General features: G+C 42.7%; 1 protein-coding gene across 1 annotated transcript; it reads right to left on the reverse strand.

Moving 5' to 3' along the window:
• Nucleotides 1-31: 31 nt before the first annotated feature.
• bmpr1ba (bone morphogenetic protein receptor, type IBa) lies at nucleotides 32-26,317 on the reverse strand. The gene is made up of 11 exons (XM_070965463.1): nucleotides 25,993-26,317; nucleotides 9,125-9,287; nucleotides 8,799-8,898; nucleotides 8,200-8,302; nucleotides 6,164-6,260; nucleotides 5,888-6,026; nucleotides 5,267-5,459; nucleotides 4,055-4,352; nucleotides 3,700-3,875; nucleotides 3,462-3,592; nucleotides 32-1,933 (listed from the first exon to the last, which is right to left on the reverse strand). The coding sequence occupies exons 1-11, from the start codon at nucleotides 26,276-26,278 to the stop codon at nucleotides 1,808-1,810; spliced, it is 1,812 nt and encodes a 603-aa protein (XP_070821564.1). The 5' UTR covers nucleotides 26,279-26,317; the 3' UTR covers nucleotides 32-1,807.
• Nucleotides 26,318-26,507: the final 190 nt, after the last annotated feature.

Genomic DNA, 26,507 nt, shown 5'->3' on the forward strand with positions numbered 1-26,507 from the left:
ATTCAGCCACCACAAACTGTGCATCAGCCATGTGGATGAGTGAAACACTTTATTGGGGGAATGTTTTTTTTACTGAATAAAAACACCACTTTCTCTCACAGACAACTACAGTAGGTACAGATTAAATAAGGCACAACACCCAAGAGGAAAGAAAGGGCATTTAAAACACAACAAATCTGCCACACCGTCAACAGTAACAGAGCATCCTGTTACTTTGTTGGCAGAAAAATAAAAATCTCATTGACCTGAAGGAAAGTTTATCAAGGACTTTACACATGGACGAAAAAAAAAAAAGCTAAAATTGAATGGATTAGCGCCACTGGAAGGAAATCTCACCTGGCGCTGCTGTGACGGCAGACCGCTGAGACAGTCTGCTAATGGGGATGATGAAAGGTGTCCAGATTTACCTTGAGAACCTTTTCACACTGAGGCTGTTTAAGCTTCCTAATGCTTGACTGCTACCATGTTAGAATTTGAATTAGTGGAGAAACTCGCCAAAAAGCTTCATTTAATTTCAGTGTGACAACTGTGAATGGTTTATCATGGTGAGACAATTCAACGTGAGCTTGAATTTAGACGTCAGGAAAACGTGACCTTGTGATGTCCACAGAGTAGTCCTGGTGGTGGATAGCTGGGGGTGTTTTCTAGGAGCAGTCGGTTTTTCAACAGTACTGTGCATGTATATATCTTACGTATCTTAGGTAAAGGTGGTCCAGCAGCCTAAAACATGCACAGAGAGCAGTCCCCCATGACAAATGACTTGTGGTACCCCTAAACTAACACAGGCACAATTCCACACATTTATAACAGATCACTACATCGTCAAGCAAGAAGTCACCACTACAGTTAGTGTACAACAGATTGTGATAGCCTTGGTGGACTTCCCTTCCTGTAATCACTGTGGAGCACCGTTCAATCGTAATGCCCCCATCTCCTCACGCAGGCTTTGCAAGGAAACACAGAGGCATGTAGAGCCTCAATCCAAAATTTATTTAGGCGTATAAACTTTATTTTTCACATATAGTCTTAAAGAGTTTGAGTGTTACATGGAAAATATGCTTTCGCAACTTTCATATGGCATCACAGCTCAAAAATACAGGTATACCTTTTCTTCAGTGTCTACAAACGTTACCAGCGTAAACGAAACCTTTGAAGCCTCACGATACACTTTCTGTTCTGTCACATAGTGGCAGTCATCGTAACCAAAAGCAGTCAATTTAATGTGTTCAATCCAAATGCAACATAAAGGCAGTGGTGGGGGGGTGGGGTGGGGGGTGGGGTGACAGTGTTTGAAAGGAGGTATCATGCTGCAATAACAGATTGCCTTAAAGCACCGTTCTATCAGTCAGACCTTCATCTACAGGTAGGGTAGCTTTCACAGAAAGCAGTGATATAGTATTCCACTCACTGGTCAGTAGCTTGTTTGTGTATCTCTGCAGCTACAGTGCCAAGTCAAACTCAATCTCTTTCTCCAAGGACCTTTGGAGCACGTGAACAGGAACGGGAATATGGTTTTAGAGTCCTTGCACTCTCTGATGGACAGAACAGGGCCACACAGGGCCTGATTGTTTTTGATTCATTAAAGTTTTTGTGTAGTCATGTAATACATTTTTTTTAAGGGGGACTTGGATTGCAGACTTCTGGGCATCTGGACTCAAAGTTTGTGATCCTTTGATCGCTGAGTGATGATCTCGCTTCCCGTCCCGTCTCCTTTTCCCAGGAAAAAGGACTGTGCGGCCTGGACCAGAACCGGCGTGATTGTTAATGCCCTTTCTGTGTGTGTGAACACACACCCGGCAGCGCCCGCTCACAGCTTGATATCCTGTGATTCTGACATCTTGGCAAGTGTCTTTTTGACCCGTAGGGCTGTGAGGCGGGAGGCTGGGTTCTGGGCCCAGCATTCTGTCATCAGCTTCCCCATCTGTCTCAAACACTGAGGAGATACAGATTTATGTTAGGAAGGTCATTCATTTGTGTGTGTTTGTGCATGCATACAGCATCAGCATGAGAAAACATATCAAGGCTTATAGCAGGGGGCGTCGAGTTACTGGAAAGCGGCACCATAGTTGTGCGTTAGGTGTAAATGCAAAAACACGCACCTTTTACATTGAGCGAAATGTTTTACTCAAAACCATAGAGATGGAAAACAAGGGTGCTGAGGGAGCTGCAACGCCCCCTAAAAGCAGACATTATAAAAACTAGTGCTGTCAAAAATATCGCGTTATTAAGGCGTTAACGCAAATCAATTTTAACGGCGTCATTTTTTTAATCGCGTGATTAACGTTCTTTGTGACCTAGTGAACTTGTAGTTTTTTATAAGCCGTGGCCACTGCTAGTAACGTTACACAAACTACAGGATCCGATTGTAAACCGGAAACAAAACAATGGGCACGCCCCACGCATGTTTTGGTGTCGCCTGCTCGCTAGCTGTGAAAGTGTAGGCGGATGTCAAGCGCGAAACGCAGAAATGGATGCGAACAAGATTCTGAATAGAAAGTTTAGTTTCAAAAAGTTGCCAGATGGGTTGACTGACAAGACCAAAGTTTGGACAGAGCATATGGATACCACAACTAAAAACAAGCTTACTGCAGCCATAGCCAAGTAATGTTCATTCTTTCTGGAGAGAAATAACAGGCTGCGTTGATGAGCCTCTGGTGAATAAACAGAAGAGCATCATAGTCTGACTGCTTGTATGTTCAGAAGAAACTTAAGAAAGGAAAGTTTAAGCCATGGTTTAACTGCACTATAGCCTGAGTCCTAGTTTACGATGATGTGCACTTTGTAACTTTATCTTGTATCACCCTGTTTTGATCCTTTAGAAAGGGTTGTTGAAGGGGCTTTTTTGTAACCAAGCATTTATTTTTAATGTCATCTGTTAATTGACAGTGTTAAAATGTGTGAGATTTGATTCAGTCAAATATGAATGACTGCTCAAAGTGAGAATGTTAGTGTGAAATATAACACTACACATTGTTTTCAATAAAAAACATTTGCACAAAGCGAGCCTATCCACTTTTCCATGTTGATAACAGTATTAAAATGATAATTAATGGGACATTTAGAATATATACAAAAAGTGCAATTAATTTCCGATTAATCGCGAGTTAACTATGACAATTATGCGATTAATCGCGATTAAATATTTTAATCGATTGACAGCACTAATAAAAACCATCAATTGATAAAGAGGTGTGATGCAGACTTGCAGAAAGAATGTGGACTGAAAGTACTGTGGTTACTACAGTTGTGTGGTTTGTCAGTGGAGTGTATGACCCACGCCTTCTAAACGCTTTACGGCGGATTTCTATTCACCACCATCATCACTGATGATGAAGAAAACACTGGCATGCTTCTATTCAGGTGAGGGGGTGCAGCAAACAACGTGAGGGGGCACTGCCCCCTCGTGCCCCCTGGTGGAGGCGACGCTGCATGCATATGCAGCCTACTTTGATGTATGTTACCTCGTCGCTGGTCCATCGATTAGGAAAAGACGGTCGTAGTCTCTTGATGCAGACCACCTCTCTCATGTCTTCATATGAAGGGTCTGTAGGAACTAAGTCATGGTACGGCAACTGGTACTCTTCAAGGATGCCTGCAACAAATAAGTTACAGGAAGAAAAATTTTGTTCATGTGCTGGTTGATAGAGTTTGATAAGTTCAAAGTAGTATAGGTTTCACAAGTATATTTGGTGTGTTTACCTCCTGAGACACAGCGCCGAGCGATCTCCCACAGAATGAGCCCAAAGCTGTACATGTCAGCCATGATGTACGACTGAAAGTGACTTCTGTTCAGAGTCTCGTCCAGAACCTCTGGAGGCATGTAGCGCTTAGTACCAACTCTGGTGTTGGGGGGGATATCTACTTCATTGGTGTCGCTGCAGAGTTAAGAGATCAAAGTGATTTTAAATTAAAGATGAATTAGCCATGCGTATTACTGAATCATTACGAATAGAAGTACAGATAGAAGTGCGTGTACATGTCCAACCCTCTGCTAGAGCTTAAATTCAGATAAACATGGATTCAGAATGAAAGAGGAATATTTGAACACGCTCACCTGATAAACTTGACTGCCAGTCCAAGGTCAGCTATACAGCATGTCCCATTTCTTTTCACCAGTATGTTCTTACTCTTCAGATCCCTGTGGGCAATGGCAGGCTTGCCCTGGGTGCCGAAGATCTCAGTGTGAAGGTGACAAAGGCCCGACACAGAAGAGTAGGCCAGTCGCAGCATGGCTTTGTTGTCTAGAGTGGTTGATTTGAGGTAGTCATACAAAGAGCCATTTTCATGGTAGTCGGTGATTAGGTAGAGCTGGGTCCAGGAGCCAGTCCCTTTAATATCAGCAGCTATAAAACCTGTGAAAGGAGTGTCAAATCAAAGAGCCATTTTTTCTCAGTGTAAATCCCCATGTCTTTGCCTGAAATGTCCTCCAAAAAATGTGGATTTCATTGTGGCTTTTAGCTCTAATAATTAAGGAATACATTATCTGTCAGCACTTCTGTCTTCACCGTGAACTTTTGTTTCTCGGGAGCAAATTCATTCACTTTTACTGGTGAAATTACTTTGGAAACTAACAGGACTAAATCATGCAAAATCAGTACAGGCAGCTTTAAAGTTTAACTTTCTTTTCAGGAAGCTGTACTGTACCATTGATTCGCTTTATTCAATGTGTTAATCTTGTTGGCAGTTGTGTGATTTGGTGCATTTGATGACCTTGAGATTAAAGATCCCAGTGCTCAATTTAAAACCAAGCACAGCACTGACTGTGGAAGGCAGCATTATGCATTGCAGCATCTAGCCCGTCTACTAGTTTACTGACAAGTGATCTTTTGCCCCACTACTTAATTACAATGCATCTTGTGGTGTTTAATTATGCAAGCTTTGGTTTGCAGTCTGTTGTTGTCTCCTTTATAATTTGCTGTGGTGTATGCTGTCTTGGCTATAATTGATCTGTTTTGGCACTGACTGTAGTGTGGTGCAGAACAGTTATAAAATGGTCAAACTCCAACTATGACGTGTTTTGCTATGAAACTCAGACATAAAATTACTTTGTTATTAAAATGAGTCATCTATACTGATTCATGTGTATATCAGTCAAAGCAGGTCATCATTAATGATTGTCTTTAAGAACTTAATTGGAGCACAAATAGACTGAGACAGAGGTGCACACACAAAAAATAAGACAAGAAATCAATGACAAGAACAAGACAGGACTGGAACGCACGAGAAACAAGGACAGACAGTGAACACAGACAGAAACCAGTCTTACCCAGTATGTTCTCATGTCTCATTAGGACGGTCTGGTAAATCTCAGTCTCTCTGAACCAACTGGCCTCCTCAGTGGTGAAGAAAACTTTAACAGCAACCTTTTCTCCCCTCCATCTGCCCATCAACACCTCTCCATACCTCCCCTTGCCTATCTGCTTCACCATCTGGATCTGCTTGGCTATTGTTCTCTGCACCTGAGGAGCAGGAGATGGAAAAGGGTTAAGATTAATGTTAGCTTAGCCCTTAGGTGGCTAACTACTGTGTGTGTGTGTGTGTGTGTGTGTGTGTGTGTGTGTGTGTGTGTGTGTGTGTGTGTGTGTGTGTGTGTGTGTGTGTGTGTGCGCGCGCGTGTGTGTGTGTGTTGCATTGTTTCAGCACATTTAGCTCCTTATATTTTAGAATGGAAACCCCCAGATTAAGGTTTAGTGGCCCTCAAATTGATACAGGAGCAAATCAAATATTATTGCATGTATAAAATCAACCATCAACATCTCCTACATGGAAAAAACATGAGACAAAATCTAATCAAATAGGATGCCAGGGGCCTTAATGTATGCGTAAAATGCTCCACTGAGCATCTTTGTAATCAAACAGGTGTTTGGCTGCAATGTGCATGTCTCACCAATAGAGGGAGCCCTGAGCCAGAGCCAGAGCTTTGTGACTGCTCTATCAGGTCCTTCAGAGATTCTCCAGGGGGAATGTAGGTCTCATCCTGCTCCAGACCAATACTGTACCGGGGACGAGACTCCTGACGCTTGTACCTGTAAAGACACAGAATTATTCATCGCACCTGTTTACAAAAAATATACTTCAAAATATATGTACTATAACATAGCATGTGGCAAGAAGAGCAAATTAATCTGGATTTGTGGGTGTTTGATGGTCACACGTATTTTACCTGAAGTAGCAGAAGATAATAATGGCAGCCAGTATGATGCTGCACACAGTGACGGAGATCAGCAAGGCCATGTGGTGGATCTTTCCATCTACGTAGACTATAGAGGAGATGATGAAGAGGTGAGAAAAGATGGGTGAGGTGGTGAGGGAAGAAAAGAGAGGGGCGGGATGAAGGTGTAAGAAGACATGAAACAACGTCAAAAAAAAAAAAAAAATCAATAACATCTGACCTTTTCCCTGCCTCCACTCCTTTTGTCAGTGATGCACAATAACATATGAAACATGTTCTACTCAAGAAACTTAAAGGACCAGGGTGTAACATTTTGAGTGCCATCTAGTGGTAAGGTTGCAGATTGCAACCAATTGAATACCTCTCCACTCAACTTCCCCTCCCAAGCATATAGGACAGGGGTCCTCAACTAGATTTGTCCAAGGGCCAGAATTATTCTAAGCAAAAACAACATTTATTTGGACCTAATTAGTCAATATGAGTGTGAAGAGACACCTCAAAAACATGGAAAATCAATAATGATAACTATACTTAACGAGAAAATGCACCGAGGGGTTAATAAAACAAATCTTTTTCTTTTTTAGACTGAGAAGTTTTGATCGTTATGAGTCACACAGGGCTGCCAGCTCTCACGCATTGACCGTGAGACTCAGGCAATTGATAGCCTACTTTTCACATGCTGTCATGCCACACGCCCATTTTCTTACGCAGCAAATTTATGATTGATGGTGCAGGAAGAGAGGACACTGACAGTGCTGGGACAGACGGGAGACAGCCGCTCCTCTGTCCCGAGCAGGCAGGCAGGAGAGGGAGTGAGCTCCTTTTCAATTTATCTCTGGGTGAGATTCAATTCTGTGACATGACTCACCACAGGGGTCAGGGTCAGAATCATCATGTCACATCAGTAATCATGGTCAGTGATGAATATGTATGGCTGATCAGCATACTTGCTCGAGAAAGTTTCAGAGACGCAGACAGTGTCCCCGTCCAGTAACCATAGTAACTGACTCTCACTCACTGCCTGCATAGAACAGAGGAGAGACGCTGACTGTTGTCTGTCCATGTGATGTTCTCTTTTGAGCCTTTCTTGGTTAGACATTTGTTTTTCACTGTGAGAGAAGTGTCAGTTGCATGAGTCTCTAGAAACATGGCGGTGCAGCATGGTGGACTCTGTGGAAGAAGACCTGCTCCCTCTGTAGATATAAAGAGCTTATTCTAAGATAAAAAAAGCACTATTCTTATTTTAAGGTGATTACACACTAATAAAAACATACTTATTAGAATTACATTTCATTTCTGCCAATAGATCCCCCTAAATCCTACACACTGGAGCTTTAAGCTGAGTAAAAAACATCTGATATCTCTAATAGAAGCAAATAAAAAACACTGAGAGGAAATCGAGAAAATTCTACATAGAAACCAGTCATCCTTACCAGTCACATGGAAGAACCAGCATACAGTAAATCAAGTACAAATCATATTTCAGTCATCAATTTTTCATTTTGCTCTGGCACACACTCTTTTCCCACAGGGCCCCCAGTCAACAGCGAGAGGAAGCCCTCAGCCTAGTCGATGAATTCTCCTCATGATCCCCTATGATAGGGTTTCAGATTGATGACTCTGCCCTCGGTGTCTGCTGTGGCTTGTGATTTCCCTGGGAATCTAGGCTTACTGTCTCTCAAATACACGAAAAGACTCTCACGCTCACACATGGAGTATAGTATTGTACACAGTAGAGACCTCTGTATTCTCCTGACACCCGGCAGCTTTGGCGAGCTCCAGGACAGTTTGACAGTACCTCCCACTGTCTCCCCCACTTTAGCCGTCTTTGACTCTCTGACAATGTCACGATGTCTCTATCTCTGAATCCTTTGTGCAGCAACACCATCAGTCACATTCTTGGCCCAGTCTATATCATTGTCTCTGTCACCTGCCAGCTGGAGAACAAGTGGCTCTTCAAAATCTTCCCCGTGTTTCATGGGCAAGAAAAAGTGGCGGTGGGATGAGATTAGACAGATTACACTTACGAGGCGGTTTGAGCGGTGGCAGCGTAGGATGCAGGTTTTTGTTACAGTAATCTTCATCCGTACAGCACTCCAGCGATCTCCTCAGACGCGAGTTCCCCGTGTCCTGGAAGACGGAAAAGTGATTTTAGTTAGCTATAAAACCATTAGCTAATTGGTTGATTTATGTCATGTCATTCAGGTGATCGTTTCTCTGTTTTGTGTGATAGTACATTGAAAATCTTTGGATTTTTGAGGGTTGGCTGCACAAAACAAAGATGTGAAGATGCTACTTTGGTCTCTGGGAAACTGTGTTGTACATTTTTCACTAGTAGCATAATATTTTATGAGATATATATATAAATTATTTAATCAAAAAATAGTCAGATATTAATCAGCAATTACAATAATAATTAGTAGCAGCTCAAAATTTGTTACAAAAAATAAAAAATAAAAGGGCTCACAAATTGTGCATTATGCATATATTCAGGTCAGCATTTTCTGCTTTATTCACTGACCCTCTTGAGCTTCTTCCATCTGAATTAACATTTAAAATCAAAATTTTGTAAAGATTTGACACAGAGGATGCCAAAAGAAGATAAAAGTGATGGTCGTTTACTCACCCGACACTGAAACTCTGATCCGACCAGGCCCAGGCAGCCGGCAGTCTGGACCCGTACCCCTCCCTCCTCCTCCACCATGGTAAAACAGTAGCCGTCCGTCCTGGGGGAAAAAAGCTTAGCTTCAGTAAGCAGAGCAGCCGCAAACGTAATGTTATAAGAAACAGCATCAACACTGTCTGTGAATGCATAATCAGGTGCACGTACAGTTCAAATCCCAGACAAACCTATGTTTCCATTATTAGTTTGGACTTCAGGTCAGTTGACGGGCAGCAGCCGTGTGATATTGTGTGCATATTGTGTGAGTGTTTCTCCACTCTGTAGCGTACCTGCATGTATTATTGGTTGAATCTTCAGGGCAGTGGTTATAACAGTGACACGACCGTAGTCTTTGGGGGGATGACACAGGAGCCGTGCTGCCACTCGTCTCCCTCCCGTTCTCCGCTGCCTCCTTATTGGATGCTCTTAGCAGCATGCTGTCCAATATATTGCCTAGAAAAAAATGAGAAAGCAGGAGGAATTTAGTTTTGTAGACAGGAAAAATATCACACTCATGAATAATAGAGAACACATTTTCACAGAGGAAAGAGCTCCAACGCTGCTGAGGTCAGGGATTGCCATCAGATGTACGGACTCCTGCTGCAGGAGGGTGTATTTGGAGTATCATGGCCAGGGTAAGGGTTTCATGATCTGAGAAGCTTACTAGGTGGAAAAAAGTGATAGGAAGATTAAGAAATGCTGTGTTATATATTAGAAAGAGCAAGGGAATATGTATTGATATTTGGTGAGACATGCTCCAACATATGAAGAAAAGCAGACATTTCAAGGTGCTCTGCTTCGATATACTCGCAGAGTTAGAAGCAGTAAGTCTTAAAGTGTCCGTGTTTGTCTGATTGAGGCCACTGATCTGCTCTCTTGCCGATCTCCTTTTGTTTTTAATTGTAAATTAACTGCGCTCTTTGGTGTGTGCATTACGCTGGTTTAATGCTGCTGTCTGTGTGACTTTTCTGCTGTGACTCTGCTTCTGCTGTTTACAGAGTGCACTTCATGAGCCCAGCATCCACCTGTAGGGTCGTAACGTTCCCCTGGGTTGGAAGTTTAATATCTCCACTCTCCAGTCTCTGCCGTGCTGGTGTCTGCTTTCGGAGCTAAGACGGCAAATATCAACTCTGTGCATACTCTGCATTCACATAATAAATCCATCCCACATGAGCTGGCTGACTGAACTGAAACATAATCGAACTTTAGTGGAACAGACATCAATCTACTAAGAAATAAAACAAAAGAAGGAAAGAAAATCTGAGAAACGTGCCAAAAAAAAAAAAAAAAAGAAAAACGAAAGGAATCTTTGAGCTCGACCGTCCTGTGAAATGTGTTCACAAACAGCAAATGTTTTTTTTTTTACTCTTACAACTGATACAGCTCCTAAGAACTAGAACGAAGCTGTTGTATTCCCTACTTATCCTATTTCAAAAGAGCACCTGTTTGTCACTTGAGGGAAAAAACGATCACGGAAGTGTCTTTCCTTCACGGCTTTTAAGATTTTCATTCATTCCAGCGTGATCATTGAGACCAGATGTTTAACAGCTGCGAGCAGAGATAGTCCTTCCTCTCTGAAATAAACTACTAGCAGGTACCGACTCTGCGCTTCTGCTCCTTTTTCAACCTTTCGGTCTCGAGTGTTTTAATGCGAACACTTCTCACGAAGAATGAGAATCAAAAGCACACAGTCAGAATGTATGAACCAATTATGTACTTGTATTCTGAACTGTTCTCATAGTGAAAGTGATAAAACCTAAATGACTGAAATAACCTTCATAGAAATTTAGAGAAACGAAACAAAAACTGCACAAAACCTGAAACTGCTTCAAGTTTCATATCGGTAAAAAATCTGTTTCTCTTGCAGAAATGGATGTGTGATGCATGGTCAAAGTGACATAAAAGCAAACATCGGGTGTGCACTGGGAAACTCCAACTGCTGGGTTTTAGTCTTTGTTGTTGAGGGATGAAAAGCTGGATTTGTCCTCAAGTGCAACAAGTCTTAGTCTCTTAGTCTTCATGAACATGAGGCATAAAAGCCAACATGTGACAGAAGTCATGACTGTGGGTCCTGCTTATTTACAGCCCTGATTCCCAAGAAGTTGGGATGCTGTGTAAAGCATAATTAAAACAAAATTTGAAAACTTTTGACATGTTCTCATTTGAAAACAATGCACAGTTGATTAATGTGGAATTGGAATGTGGAATGCTCCAAAAACACCTGTTTGGAACATTCCACAGGTAGACAGGCTCATTGGTAACAGGTGATAGCATCATGATTGGGTATGAATGAGGCATCCTGGAAAGGCTCAGTCGTTCACAAGCGAGGATGGAGGGAGGTTCACCACTTTGTGAACACATGACTGTCTGAAGGACGTTACTGCATGGGCTCAGGAACACTTTGTGAAACTGCTGCCTGTAAACAGTTTGTTTATGATTACATTCTGTTTGTCCCAACGGTTTTGAAATCAAGGTTGTACATTAAAAGGCTGATCTAAAACTCATCTTCTGGAAAACAAATTGGAGCAGATGGAAACTTCAACATGTGCTGCGTACTGTATTTTCAGGGTGGTTGCGTGCTGTCAGTCACACGTCAGATAATGGTGGTATCTTCTCTTTCATCTGAGCTCAGCTGTCTTTCACAAAACATCAAAGAACTTCCTCTAGGGATAAACGCTTAAAACTCCCTAATGTACTGAAACACACACACACACACACACACACACACACACACACACACACATCCAAAAAAAATGTGCGCACATGTGCTTCAAAAATGTGTCTTTCTCTCTTGATTTATTTCACTGTCGCTTGTGTTTTATGTGCTCAGCTGTCAGCGTGCTGCACTCGCACTGTTTGAAGTTTGTTAATGCGTTTTCGCAAAAGTGATAAAGATTTAGCGACACAACTAATGTTATTGGAAAGGAAAAACTACTGTAGCTTGTCAGTTCTGAACTAAAGCTTTTGATTTTTCTCCTTTATGTTACAATCAAGGAGCAAATGCTGCTCAGCGGATGAGTTGGTTGCATTCATTCATCTTATTCATGTTGACTGTGATAAATGTGACTGCAACCACAATTAAGAAGCTCTCTGATGTGAGCTGACGTCGGTTTTCTAACCCGCGGCTGTTATTGGTACAAAGTCCTGTTTTGTCTGCATTTTTTCCAACAATGAGGAGCATGTGTGCAGTATTAAAATGATGCACTGTCTTGTGTAAGGTAGTCCTTCCTCATCTCAACAAAAACACGCAAAATAAAAATTGCCTAGCATGGCCTCATAATATGCTGTTTCCTACGTTTACAAGGGAAAACATGAATAAAAAAGGAACTTTTAAAAAGCACAAGCACAGTCATTTGTCATCCAGCAGTCCCCTTTCTAAATGTCTCTCTTGTACACACTGATAATGTGTTGACAATGCTGCAAGAGAGGGACGGTGGGGTTTAAAGGGGTCACATTAACAATTGACCGATTTGAGAGAAAGGGAGCGAGGAAGAGTAGGAGGGGGAGAAGAAAGGGGGATTAACAAACGAGAAGTGACAGAGCTGCGGGGAACTGGTGGGCAGTTTAGCGGCACACAGAGGGGACAGAGCAGAGGCCACTGGCCTTTTCCACCCTTTCTCTCACTCTGCCCCCCTCCCTCCCATCGCTCGCTGCTTGCTGCTCACTCACTGTGTTGCGCTCGATGCCAGCCTCTCTCTCCCCCTTTCTTCTTTGGCCTATATCTCTTTCTTCAGCCCGTCTCTGCCTCTCTCCTGCATCTATCGCTTCGTTTCCACCGGTTAAACCTTCTCACACTGTTTTCTTTATGTTTTTTTTCTCCTCGCTTTATTCTCCAGTCTCCCACACAGCCTTCTTCCCATACCCCACCCTTTTTCTCTTCTTATCTTGCACTTTCTTTGCCCTGTCCTCAGTCTGTGAGTCCACTGAATAGTCAAGCGAGGTGCTGCTGTGCTGTTGACAAAACACAAAGCCTTTCACATCTATCCTGCACCTGGGATCTCTGGCTACTGCTCTGTGCATGTGTGTGTGCGTGAGAGGGAAAGATAGTGGGAGAGAGAAAGAAAAAGAAAAGCCACAACTGAGCAGAATGTTTCTTAGTTCATTAATGCTTCTTGCACTAATCCTAAGTGCAGTCTGAGGTGTCTGACCCAGTGCTGACTGGATTATCTGCTTTGAAACCAGCAAATACTAAAGGAATCTATGTCACAAAATACACATCACAGACGTTTTCCTTGCTCTCAGCTTGTGTTAGCTACTACATTTTATAGTCTTTCTGTGCAGCTGTGAGTTTTTAAAATGTTATCACGTTATTAACTAGAGGGAACCGGGAGAGCGCAGCCCTCAGCCAAGGCCAAACTTCACAGTCAGTATTATTACTTCTTCTTGTGAAGCAGAAAAAACAAGCATCTTTCCTTATTATCTCTGCAGATAATTCACATTTGGATGTAAGTAAGAGTTACATGACGTGTATGTATTAACGTTTGAATGGCAACACCTTAGTTTGAGATAGAAGTATTGTTACTGACGATGTTACAGTTGTACCAGTTCTCCCATGTAACTCCTTGAATGCTCCATAAATGCTGTTTTTTGTAGCGCCACTACAGGGTTACTGGTACCCATGATGTGGACTGTGATGTTGAGCCATTGTATTTCTACAATTGTCTGCTTTGCCACTACTGAAGTTGACTACCATCTGCTGGATTTTACGATGCCACACCCTTAAGTTTCATGAAAAACAGGCAAGGAGTTTTTCCAATATCCTGCTGACATTAATTAATCTGCTGACTGAAGTGCATTTTCTTTTGACATACTATTATTATCATCAGTGGAGTCGCATTGACCTAAAACTGTGACACTGGCTGCCTCACGGCTCTCTGCAGTCTCCTGACTCTTTGGAAATGTTAGGCATGTGAGTGAGTCATCTGAAGTCATTTTTGCATCCCAATCTCGATCTCATAATCATGCTCTACTATCACACTACTTCATCTGAATAGGTCTTGTTCTTGATTCTTTTTGTCGTCTTTGTCTTCTACCTCTAACTAGTAAACACTTTGGACTTTGGAGAGTCTTTCATCGGTCCTGAGGTAATGGGCAGTTTTTCTCTGAGCCCGTCCCATCTGTCTGTGGGAGGGAGAAGGACCAAGGTCAAACACTCTGCTGTTTTAGAAAGCGGGAAGGCTCTGACCCTGCATGTTCCTCATATCTTATCCACAAGAGGAAAAAAGATTCCCATCATGGAGAGGGAAAATGTATTTAGTCTGTAAATCGCACACATAGATTCAGGCTGTAGAGAAAGTGGAGAAATTCATAAAGTGCTTCACAGAGAGATGTGGCAGCTTTTCAAAATATATTCTTGGTTTGAGGGGGGCTGTGGTAGCACAGGTAAAGCAATATGAGAGCACATGAAGTATGGGAAAATATTGCTCCTGGCTGTTATGTGCAGTTCCTGTGAAAACCTGCACTGACCAATGGGGGCTCCAGTCCAAACCTTATGAGGTACCACTAATGTCAAAACATGCTGCAAGTCAAACAATTTGTGCTCAGGAACTGGCCAAATTTCCAAGCACTTCACCGACACTATAATTGTTTCAAGCTCTTTCACCAAAATGGCCTTTCAGATACCGGTATGAGCTTTCAGGTCTCCCCTATAGCCTTTTTTCCTGGCTTGATGGCAGGATATAGGGCCCACTGTAAACACACAATTAACAACCGTGGCCCCACAAAGCCCCAAAAGCGAAAAGGCCTCTTTTCAATGCCACTTTGTACGAACTGAAACACAAAAAGAAAGAAGAAGACAGATATTTAGAGAGACGGAGGGGACAGCAGTGAGGGAGAACGATATGGTGCATGAGACGGGAAGATGAAGATGGGAGATTTAAAGGAAGATAGACAGACAAACGGACAGGGAGAAACACACAGAGAGAGAACATATTCATTAGTTATCCCGGCCATGTCAAACAAGGCCTACCAGAAAAGCCCTTTCACCGAGCCCATGTAAACACTACCCGCCTCCCCCTTCCACTTAAGACACACTCATTTGACAACACTGCTCCCTTCCTGCCCCCTTCTTCCCTCTAAGTAGTAGTTCATCTTGCTGGTGTTTGACAGTGCCGTCGGTACAGCAAAAGAAACATGGAAGGTGAAAGGTTTTTTTTTTTCTCCCTTCTTTTCTTTTCTTTCCCTGTCCCGACTTCCATGTACTTCCAGTGCCCGGTCTTATCTCTGCGTTCTTCTTCCTGTCAGTGTTATGATGAGCCGAGCCATCCCACATGTGCAGGAATGTCTTAATGAACCCCACTTTGTGACCTGGAGGCTGGATGCTGGAAAGCTGAGGTCGTCCCGCTTGCTGTTTCGGCTAAACTTACTTTGAAATTCAAATATGTTTTGCCTTCAAGTCCTGAGACAAAGCTCTCTCTCTCTCTCTCTCTGCTTCTTACTCTTAGTGCCCGGTCTTATCTCCATGTTCTTCTTCCTGTCAGTGTTATGACGAACCAAACCATCCCACATGTGCAGGAATGTCTTAATGAACCCCACTTTGTCATCTAGATGCTGGGAAGCTGAGGTCGTCTCTCTCGTTGTTTTGGCTAAACCTACTTTGAGTCATGTGAAGAAGCTCTCTCTCCCTCTCTCACTGCTTTCTTGTCTTAATTGCTTTTATGACCTTGATGGCTTTACACCATTTGGAGACACAGGAGCGAAATAGTTACCAATATATTCTATTCTTTTTGCAAACTATGGCACAGATAAAAAACAACATTATGCTTTAGTACTCTTCTAACTTCTCACTGAAGGTACTTTTTCAAGCACAGGTAGCATATAAGAGCTCTGGAAACTACCTTTAATGTAGGAGGGAATATGGCCACTGCTTTCATTAAATAATTCAATCAATTCAATGGATCAATGAAAAAAAACAAACAGATGAGAAGCGTCACACCTATCCAACAACCAGGACCGAGACCAACCACCAATCAGCCAATCACAAAAGATGGAAGTAATGTCAGGTGGCTTAGACAGAAAACAGCTTTTACAATGCTTAATTTGGAAAAACCAGCACAATTAAACTAGTGAGAGTCTGTGAAGCTGCAAGAGCCGATTTCAGTCCTTCTGTCCTCCAACACAACAACATCATCAACAGCTCTTCAAACAGTCCTTCATTTCACCCTGATGAATGATGCAGTAATGAGCCAGTGCCAGGCTCTGGTTATACAGCTGTCATCTGCCAGCTTTGTGCTGCGACCAGTGGGGTGTGTGTGTGTGTGTATGTGTGTGTGTATGTGTGTGTGTGTGAGCGTGCGTGTGTCCCCTTTTGTGGGGATGAGTGACAGGTACACAAGGATTCCGGAACTCTGCATTCATTCCAGAAGGCCCTCAGCGTTCCCTTTGGAATACAAGGAAATGATGAAACGGTCCTGTAAGGAGGTGTGAGAGAGAGAAGTAAAGAAAAGAGGGGAAGGATACCAGCTGGTCTCTTCGTCAAAAGCTCCTTTGCTCCTTCTCATGGCCATCTGTGGGCTCCTACTCATAACAAAACATCAGTTCACAGACACTGCACATCCGGCTGGATCACTGGGCTGCAATTCTGATGCTGCTGGTTCAAATCTGGCTCTTAAACTTTGATTCCACGACATGCTTCCATATAAAATGGATGCATCAAGACAAAAACTCAGGCTGCACACACAAGAGCTGGCCAAAGTATTTTTTTGTTGTTGTTTTCTGTCTATTTTTCTGCTGTATTGTTGCAGGTAATGAGCAGAACTTAGCTATGGCAACAATGGATTTACAGAATCCAGAACTTCCCATTTTTTTTAATTGCATTTCTAAATAGTACAATTGAATTTCCTGCAAATGTAATCCACCATTTACTCTGATTTCCACAAATATAAAAGGCATTTTATATTGAGGCATTTTCATGAAACCATTAACCATTGCAGATAAAAATATTTACTTCAAAGTTAAAATTGAACAGAGTTGATGCATTTCATCATATGTGCACAGAAAAATGTGCTCCTACATCTCTTTTCAAACAATTCCAGCAGAAGACAAATGAAGATGTGAGAAGCATTGGTGATGTCCTGCAGATCCCTTGAAGCAGCTGCTCTTCTCTTAGATCAGACAGATGTGCATGTCACAAAGGAATGCTTTCCCACATGCAACAATGTACAGAGTAACGCAGCACGTATGGTGCTAGTGTAGTCTTTAGAAACACATTCTATTGTAACACAAGACGCTCAATTTGCAGCCAACACATTGTGAAAAGAAAGAAGAAGAAGAAAAGTGTCCCTCAGAGACAGCTTGATTTAATAGGAAGCTTGATTTAATATCTAGAAGTTTTTCTTCTCTGGGTTCATTACATTTGCTGTTATGGCAGAAGAATAACCAGAACTGGTGTCATGAAGCTCTCCAATTTCCTCACGCAAACACGCTCAACATCTGCACAAACCAGTGGTGCCATTGGTGGTTTCTTGCCCCTCCTGTCTGAAAGCCTGGTTTTCTCTCTTTGCAAATGTGCACATGTTCTACAACAACTTCCAAACAATTCGATCCTAACCACAAATCAGACATTAGATCCACAGCCTTCAACATGTGGTTTCTAATGCAAATTCACATTCACTCAAAAACAGCTGAAACTCAGTGTGTGGGATCCAGTGACAGAAAACAACATACTCGGACTATGATGCACAGCCACCACGTAGAGTAATAAGTAGCATTAGGTTACAATACACACACACACACCCTCACAGTCCATTCAAATTTAGCAGCTATTTTTACCATATTGGATATGCTATTCCCGTGATATCATCATGTGACTCATTGTTCCATCGTGGTGGTATGCAAAAATCATGCCTATAAACTGATAAACAATAGCCTCATGCTCGCCAAGTCGATCGTTGGCCGTGGCAAATGTAACAGTTTAGAGTTCCACACAGACACCCACAGTGTGTGTGTGCGCGAGCAATTAAAAACACACAGACACACTCTCACAAGTGGTTTTGAGAAATGGATAATGATGGGATAGCAGAGATACGCTGCATTTTTGGGAGATGCAATCCTTCGTCTGCTGGACACAGGGGGGTTGAAGTCGAGGCATATGATGTCACCTTTTTGTGTGTGTCTGTGAGACTTAAAAAAAGAGACACATAAGACAAAGAAGAGAGGGAACCCATTGAATACAAATTAAAAAAAAAAAATTGCACATGAGCACCATCCATTCATTTAATCAAATGCTTTCTCTTTTCTGAAATAAACACTGATGATATATGGTTGCTCATCTCATGGTCAACACAATATAAAGGACACAAATACACACTTTTTTGTCTCCCTGGCAGGCTGAGACCACTTCAGACACACATTAACAGCATGGTTTGCTTAAGTACATGCTCCAAGAGAGACAAACTTTACACAGCACACCAACACAGAAAGGCATTAAGGACAAGAGAGCGGTCCATCAACAGGGGGAGGTGAAAGTTTCTGTGGTCCTCATAAAAAGTAAGAAAAGTTACAAATCTCAATGTAGATTTAGTCTGTGAGGCAACGCTGACTCAAGTCTAGAAATGTCTAAATGAACAAACTGCAGGTTCCAAACATTTAACGCACAAGTTTAACTTTGTCAAGCAAATAGCCTGATTACAGAGATCGCTCAGATTAAGATAAGAGCTCGATTCAGCTGCATGGTTCACACTAACACAACATACACAGTAACCCAGGTCAAGCTGTTGCGGTACTTGATTTTGACGTTTTTGACCTTGGCAAACACAGATATAAAGAGCACTTTGACACAAGCAGTTGCTTAAGATTCTAGTTGTAACATAAGAGCCATCGTTCTGTGACCCCAACCATCACTTCACCCTTTCTGGAGGAAAGGAAGCCTTCGTGATAAGAGCAGAGAAATCTCTAAGACCAACTCACAAGTTCAGTTGCCCTTGACTTGAACTTTTTTGATATCCTATGACCTGGACGAGATTTTTTTGGTTTTTCTTGTACCATTGTTTTGTACCTTGTTTTTCCAAACCAATTCACACCCTGTTCATTCCTGGACTGTGGCAGCAAATAAGCAATTAAAATGTTGAAATGCAAACGGTTGTTTGCTGACTTTTGGCTTGAGGTGCAACTGATTCTCAGGTGTTTTCGAGACAAAAAACTGTAAAAAGCAGAGTTGTTTTTTTTGGAATTTTAATGCCACATGTTGCCTACAGCCTGGGGTTATATCCAACTATATTCTCATTATAACAGAACAAAAGTTTTGCTCATTCTTTGTGCATACACTTCTGCTCCAAACTGCATCTCCTCTTAAACACCACCACCTACTTCCCAATGACCTCCACTCCCTTCATCCACAGCCTCATCCAGTGCCGCCATTTCGAGTTATTTAAATGTACAATGTGTGTTAAATGTTGCGTGGATCCGGATCTGTAGAGGGTTTCATGAGTGTCGCGTCAAGTGTCAAGATTTGTTCCCGAGTGTCACACTGGGAAACACAAATGTGCGTTACTCTTGCTATAAACACTTTAAACCTTGACGAGACCATCCTGGCTGGATTCGTATCATGGAAATGCCACTCTGCAGTTCTGACACACAACATGCATATCAAAGTACACACACACACACACACACACACACACACACACACACACACACACACACACACACACACACACACAAATAAACACAACCAGGCAAGGAGTGTGTAATAAGATACCAGAAACTATAATTTCTCTTTCAGCACACATCTCGCCTCGGTAGCAGCAATCGAAACGCTCTCTCTCTCTCTCTCTCTCTCTCTCTCTCTCTCTCTCTCTCTCTCTCTCTCTCTCTCTCTCTCTCTCTCTCTCTCTCTCACAGACACACACACACACACACACACACACACACACACACACACACACACACAAATCACTGTCATGCAGAACTAATAGCCACTGACAATGATTGCTTGGGTTGAATGATAAATGAACAAAATCTGAATTTGAGACGTCCGGCACTGAGAATGAGGACAAATCTGTGTGTAGGTGAGTGCTTTGCAGTGTGCCTGTGGGAGTGGAGAAAGTGTTGGTGTGTGCGTAGGGCTGTGTGTGTATGTGTGTGTGTGTGTGTGTATGTGCGTGCATGTGTGTGTGTGTTTGTGAGTGGAGGGAGGGCTGATGGTGTTAACATTACAGCTGCCATGTGTTTATTTTCCAGAATTCTGGTCTGTGGCGTCTCAGTCATCTCCAAAGGCTTAAACAGTCACTTTCCATCCATCTACAGCCTGTATGTGTGCATGTGTATACAGTATGTATGTGTGTGTGTGTGTGTGTGTGTGTGTGTGTGTGTGTGTGTGTGTGTGTGTGTTCATGCACCTACTGTATGTGTGGGAGCATATTAATGCATTTCCCATTAATGTGGGTATAATGTGTGCAACGTGCCCATTAGTGTGTATTTGTGTTAGATCCATGACAAAAACACTTCTCTACATGTACCACTGTGTGAGTCCTTGCTTTGTGTGTGTGTGTGTGTGTGTGTGTGTGTGTGTGTGTGTGTGTGTGTTTACAGTTGTATGCGTCCCACTGGCTCCTCCGTGTGATTAGCTTCCCATTAACTAAGTCACATATCACCCATCAGTGGCTCCAGGCCTCCTCTGTACTATCTCACTGGACAAACATGCTGTCAGCTAGGGCCGTTCACACACACTTACACATGCACGCACACGCGCACACACACACACACACACACACGCACACACTGCATCCACTCCCATCTGGACAGCCATTAGGTACCTATCATAGCGTATGATGATTGTCTGTATTGCAAAGCCATTTGGTTGAAAGTGGGCACACTGACATCCACAAATGACCCTAAATTACAGCCTGTGAATGTTTTCATTTTTCACTGCCACATTTAAAGCAGCTGATCCATTCACCTCTCTTTCGTCACTTTCCTTTCTGTGATTAACTAATGCACAAAATGACAGCACCGCTGGAAAGGTCACGAGTTCATGAGGTAATCTATTTTAGATTCACACAAAACATGACAGCATCGTTTAATAAGCCAGTGAGAGCAGTGCTGGCCTGAAAATAGTTCAGATCTCAGTCTCTAAGTGGTAAATGTGAACGTTGAAGAGGCCAAGATTTCACATGAGACACAGAGGGATTCAGTATGTGGTTAATTTAGCCAGAGTGGAACTGTTTGGCAGAAAATAGAGTTAAGGGCAAAACTTTATTTCCGGTTTTGAAGATTTATTGGAAAAACTCTCCTCTTCTTCAGCTATTCCACCTCTTCCATCTATATTGAATATCTCTGCCTGTCTTGACTCTTAACACTAAGTCACACGCCAAAAGCAGTGTGCAGTTACTCTCTCCCAGTCCCAATCACCCTTCCCCATCTGAAAAAATTGTTCCAGGGGCTGAGAGCGGGTGGTGGGATGGATATTATGGTGGGGGGGGGGTGCGAGTGCATGGAAAACCCTAAGCCCTTATAGTCCCCGTGCACTGTGGCTGTGACAGCCAGCTTTGCTCTGCTTTGCTTCACCTGTTATCTGTCCATCACTGTATTGTGTTGCACTGAGTATTAGGACTGCACTTACAATAACCACAACAACTTCACTTTTTAAGATCAAATTTTAAGGATGACTGCTGCTCTTAAACCATCTCATTGCCAAGTTCCCCAACAGCCACTGTGACTGAGGATTCAAATGCTGGCCTCTGCACCCAGATAGACGCAAAAAAATAAAAGAAAGAAATCGTCATTTTTGCTCTTTTTTCTCATAAAGTGGACACAAAAATTCATAGATGCTTCTTGCACATGCTTACTTTTCACATTGAATCAATTTCCCATGTCTTAGAAATGGCTAAATGTACATAGTCACAAACACAGCCTCTTCTTTGTATTAAAATAATTCTCAAAGTACTCTCTCTCTCACACACACGCACACACACACGCACACACACACACACACACACACACACACACACACACACACACACACACACACACACACACACACACACACACACACACACACACACACACACACACACACACACACACACAGAGTATAACTTCCCCTGCTCCAGCTGTGTCTTAAGAAGTCAGGGCCAAACCGGTAATCTGACTGGGATAGAAGTTACTGGATCTGTATCCATTACAGGATGTAATAGCCCTCAGTCTCAAACTCTCCTCACTTCCCCTTACCTTCCACCTTTTAGAGGTCATTTCAAGATCACTTTTCCCTCGAACACACAACACAAGAGCTGTGTCAAGCATGGCATATCAAGGACTCATGTTTATGTCATTGCTTTGTCACTGAACCACTATATCCTCGACCCCTGCCACTGCATTAGCCTTTCCGCCTTGTTAACCCTCAGCCTGTTCAGACACTGCCAGGGGCAGCCTGTGGTTTGTGGCCCCCGGCTGTGCTGAAGAAAAGGCTTCAGACGTCACACAGAGAAAATAAGAAAAGGCTATATCTATGGCGTGAGTTTACTTCGGGACACCAGCAATTTGTCTTTAACAACCTGCAGCAACACCTTACCTCTGTGTTTCAGCTTTACAGCCGGCGGATCAGTGCCTCTAATGAGGTATCAGTTTCCAGCGAGGGAACTGAACACATCCTGTCAGGAAGCTTCGAGACCGAGGAGCAGAAAGTGCTACCAGCAGTTTGGTACAGTGAGTCAGCTCTCATGCCTTCTGCTTCCCTTTTCTCAAAACTGCTTTTCATTTAGAAATGTCTCCCTCAGCTTTTCACGAGTATGATACTTTTGTCAATGACTTCCTGAGAGATGAGTGGCTCTGAATGGACTAGGATTAATGCTTTTTTTTTCCATTGTGGGTGACAATCAATGGAAATTGTAGAGCATGCCGTCTGTATGTGTGGTACCTGCACAGCCTGATTTCCTCAAAAACTGAGACTCAGACACCACAACCCTCAACATCTGCGTTTGGTCTCCTTTACACCACAAGAACACAGTTTTGAATAAATCTGTCCATGTGTGAAGAAAGCATCAACCCAGTGAAGCCTGAAATTATCAAGTAGGTGTTCAGTGACACACACACAGAAAAGGATACAGCACACATATTTTGTCAACAACTTTATGAAAACAAAAAAACAGATCACTGTGAAATGCGAGTTCAAGAGTGGTACGACACATTCTCAGTACTCGGAGAACACGGTGTCAAATGTGCGAGGCGATTATTTTGGCTTCAGATCGTGTAGGTGTTTTATTCTGTTAAAACAAAAACCTGAAATTCTGCAGAGAGCAACAGAGTCTCGTTAGCAGGCAGTGACAAAAGCAAAGCAACTGGCAGCGCTTTGATTGTGACAACTGATACAGCGGTGCTTATTTCCACCAAGGACAATGAAATGTAAGCTATCACGCTCACTGCTCACTTCCCAGAACTCACATTGAAGGCTGCAGCCTGGCGTAGGTGGAAGGTCACAGAAGATCTGTGTGTGCGTGTGTGTGTGTGTGTATTCCCTATGCTCTCATTTCTCCTTGAAGAATAATGAACACATCGTCCTTTACATGTTTGCAGCAGAAACAATGGTCTAGAGGTGCTGTAGGGCAATCTGTGACCTTCATGCAGACACAACACTGAAACTGTCTACTGCCTGTCTAAAACCTGTAATGACTCCAGTTCACCTGTGGCTATAGCGCCAGGAAACACTAGATGACCAAGTCTAGACTTCCATTCACTCTCCTAAGCATCCATGTGCTGCTTTAGAAAGGGAAGAAACAAGGAGAGCACAGCCAGAAAGAAGAGAGTAAGTGAGGTACAGATAATCTGATAAATAAAATCCTCTCCGTCTACCTGCTCCATCTTTTTTCTTCTTCCTGTTTTCCACAAAACAAATATTTGCCTGTTGAGTCACAGCTGAATCTATTGCCAGGACAATCAATCATTTGTGTGTCAACCAATGAATGAGCCTGTTGCTGGTCCAATCAATCATCCATGTGTCAACCAATGAATGGGGCTGTTACTAACAGGCCTCAGGCGAAATGCTATTTGAATACAGTTTGGAAGGCTTGAGCACATTCAAATTAACTTCAAAACTGTTTGTTTTTCAAATTTACAGTCAGGACATTTTGCTGGGGCCAAGCGTGGTAAGTTAACATGGAACCATCCGAGCTGAAAAAATAGGATGATGCACTACTTCGTCTCTCATCTTTTGAGTTTACAGTCTGGGATTTTTGGGTATGCTATCTAGGGAAGCGTAACAATACTATTGTAGTATAAAAATAGTATCTAATTCATAAAGACTGTTCAAAGAGAGTTCAGCTCTAGCATTAATTTGAGAAAATGAGGGAGAAATCCTGAAGAAATCTGTCCTTAGATAAATAAATAAATGTTTTTGGTGAGCATTTGACTCAGATCTGGCGGATATCAGGAGGGAGAATTTGTTCCACTAACCTATAGGTGGCACACTAATTCTACATTGGTATTCAGATGGGCTGAAACATCAAAAATCCAAAACACTGCACTTAATGGAGATTTGATCTATGTGCCAAAACAAAGTGTACAAGAAATCTGAAGCTTAAAGATAAGCGGAGTGAAGATATTATATTAAAATATTAAATGAAAGGCATAGTGTGAATGACTTTCTGGAGTAAAACACAAACAAGAAAAAAAAATCTTGGTAGAGGTCCAACTTTATGTCAGATTTCACATATGTCTTCTTCTTTGGCAGCTGTTCTGCAGTGTCTTAGACAGAGCAGTCAGCGTTACCATGCGTCTAAAACACTCCAGCAATTTTTATGTTTGTGTCCATGTGTGCTCATGTGTGCAGCGCAAATTCTTAAATGTTCACGGCATTCAAGAAGACTGTTATTCCTCCCAAGGCTGCGCTTCAAATGATAACAGCTTGTGTGAGCGCAGAGAGTAAATCAAAAGATAAAGTAACGCAGCGTGCACTCCGTAGGAAAGGCGACTCAACCGGTGACAATGACAGGAAAGATGGACGAGGGAGAGGGGATGACATGCAGCCAGAGGTCGCGGGACGACCTCGGTATGAGGTATGAGCCTTTGCTGGCTTAGCTTCAGGGCTCCCAGCTGAAACAATCTGCAATGGCTTTAAATAGATCGACAATAAAGAGTGAAAAGAAAAATAATGCACAGACACCATCGCTCATAAGAAACACTGTCCAAGCCTGTGTTCAACTTCACAGCACACACATTTAAATTCCTCCAATAAGGCCTTTTTGATTGCAAAGATAATCTACAGAGCTACACGGTTAAACATACACAGGCGAGGAAAACAGTGTGTCAAACCTTAATGACACACATCACAGCACTAAACATAACAGACTATTAAATCTGACACATTCTCTCCAACACCTCTCCAATCACACTCCAGATACCAAACATGGTCACAGACAAAGCGGCTGAAGTGGCTAACGGTAACAATGTGGGACCACGACAATATATCTCTCTGTCTGAAAGAAAACAGCAGCAAACGCACCGTGACTGAAGACATGTACCTGAATGTCAGAGCAACTCTAGAACTTGTATAGCAAGTTGACGAAGTGATCACATAATCAATAACTCAGCACTCTTCAACTTGCAATAACCTGTAATAGTTGGCATGTAATCTTCAAGAGGTTGTTGATGATTTATGATGTGAAAATCTGAAAGCAATTTTGCTCTGTAATAATGTTTTGTCTCAAAATCAGGCGAACAAGACAAAACACAGAGCTGCACACACCAAATATTATGATTTGACGATGGGAAAATGAAATAAAAAAGATTGTAAAACCAATTTTTTTGAGCTGCTGGCCTTGATAAAACCTTATGCATACAGCTTTAAGTAACATTAAGCATTACATATAACATTAAACATGAATGATTCCCTGATGTAAAACAATGTTTAGGATCATGTGTACATTAGTTGCTACATATCTGGAGATCATTTCTGAAACCGACTGTCATCGCGAGTTGCCTACAGACCGCAGGCACGGCACAGCAGAGCACAGGTTTAAGCTGCAACTTTTAAAAGCAACACTCATCCACAAAGTGTACGAGTAAGATTCAAGAATGAAACAAGAAGTGAACAAGAACACCAACAGGGTTTGCAGAAAGGAGGAAAGAACTTTAAAAAGAAAATCTACCATCAGAGCAAGTTCAGAGCAAAGTTTAGAGAAGCAGCAGCGGTGCGGAGGGCAGCTGGAGGAAGTTTACAGGAGCTCACCGTGGGCTTGAGCGTGAAGCGAGAACAGCCCGAGCAACAGCAGAGGACTCCGGCTCCAGGGACAGAGGCAGCGCTTCAGCCTTCCTCCCCGCACTGGCATGGTAGAGTCTGCCGCTCGGCTCCTCTCTGCTCCCCTCTTCAGTACACTCCACACGACAGGATCCGCCACACACACACTGCCTCTCCCTCTGAGTGTGTGTCTGTGTGTGTGAGAGGGAGAGAGAGAGAGAGACAGAGAGAGAGAGAGAGAGAGAGAGAGAGAGGTGGGGAGGGGGAATACCGGCATGCAAGCTCCTGTACGTGTGTGTGTCCACCGCAACGTGAGAAAGTCCACACCACACAAAACACACCAACAGCGGCAGCAGCAGTTGCAGTTGAGTGTCCTCCAACTCGGTCTGACAGTAGCAGCCCAGCTGAGAGAGATAGAGAGATAGAGATAGAGAGAGAGACAGAGAGAGAGAGAGGCAAAAATGGGGAGTTTACTTCACTTGCCTAGTAGGGAGGGCTGACCCGCT

The sequence above is a fragment of the Chaetodon trifascialis genome, chromosome 6 (assembly GCF_039877785.1).
Source record: "Chaetodon trifascialis isolate fChaTrf1 chromosome 6, fChaTrf1.hap1, whole genome shotgun sequence".
NCBI classification, from domain to species: domain Eukaryota; kingdom Metazoa; phylum Chordata; class Actinopteri; order Chaetodontiformes; family Chaetodontidae; genus Chaetodon; species Chaetodon trifascialis.

Excerpts from the sequence above, each read along its gene's own strand:
- bmpr1ba (XM_070965463.1), bottom strand. The coding sequence starts at position 26,278 with ATGCCGGTATTCCCCCTCCCCACCTCTCTCTCTCTCTCTCTCTCTCTC. Across the intron at positions 6,027-6,163 it reads ATTATCTTCTGCTACTTCAG|GTACAAGCGTCAGGAGTCTC; the intron begins GTAAAATACGTG and ends GTGTCTTTACAG. Across the intron at positions 3,593-3,699 it reads TCGGCGCTGTGTCTCAGGAG|GCATCCTTGAAGAGTACCAG; the intron begins GTAAACACACCA and ends TATTTGTTGCAG.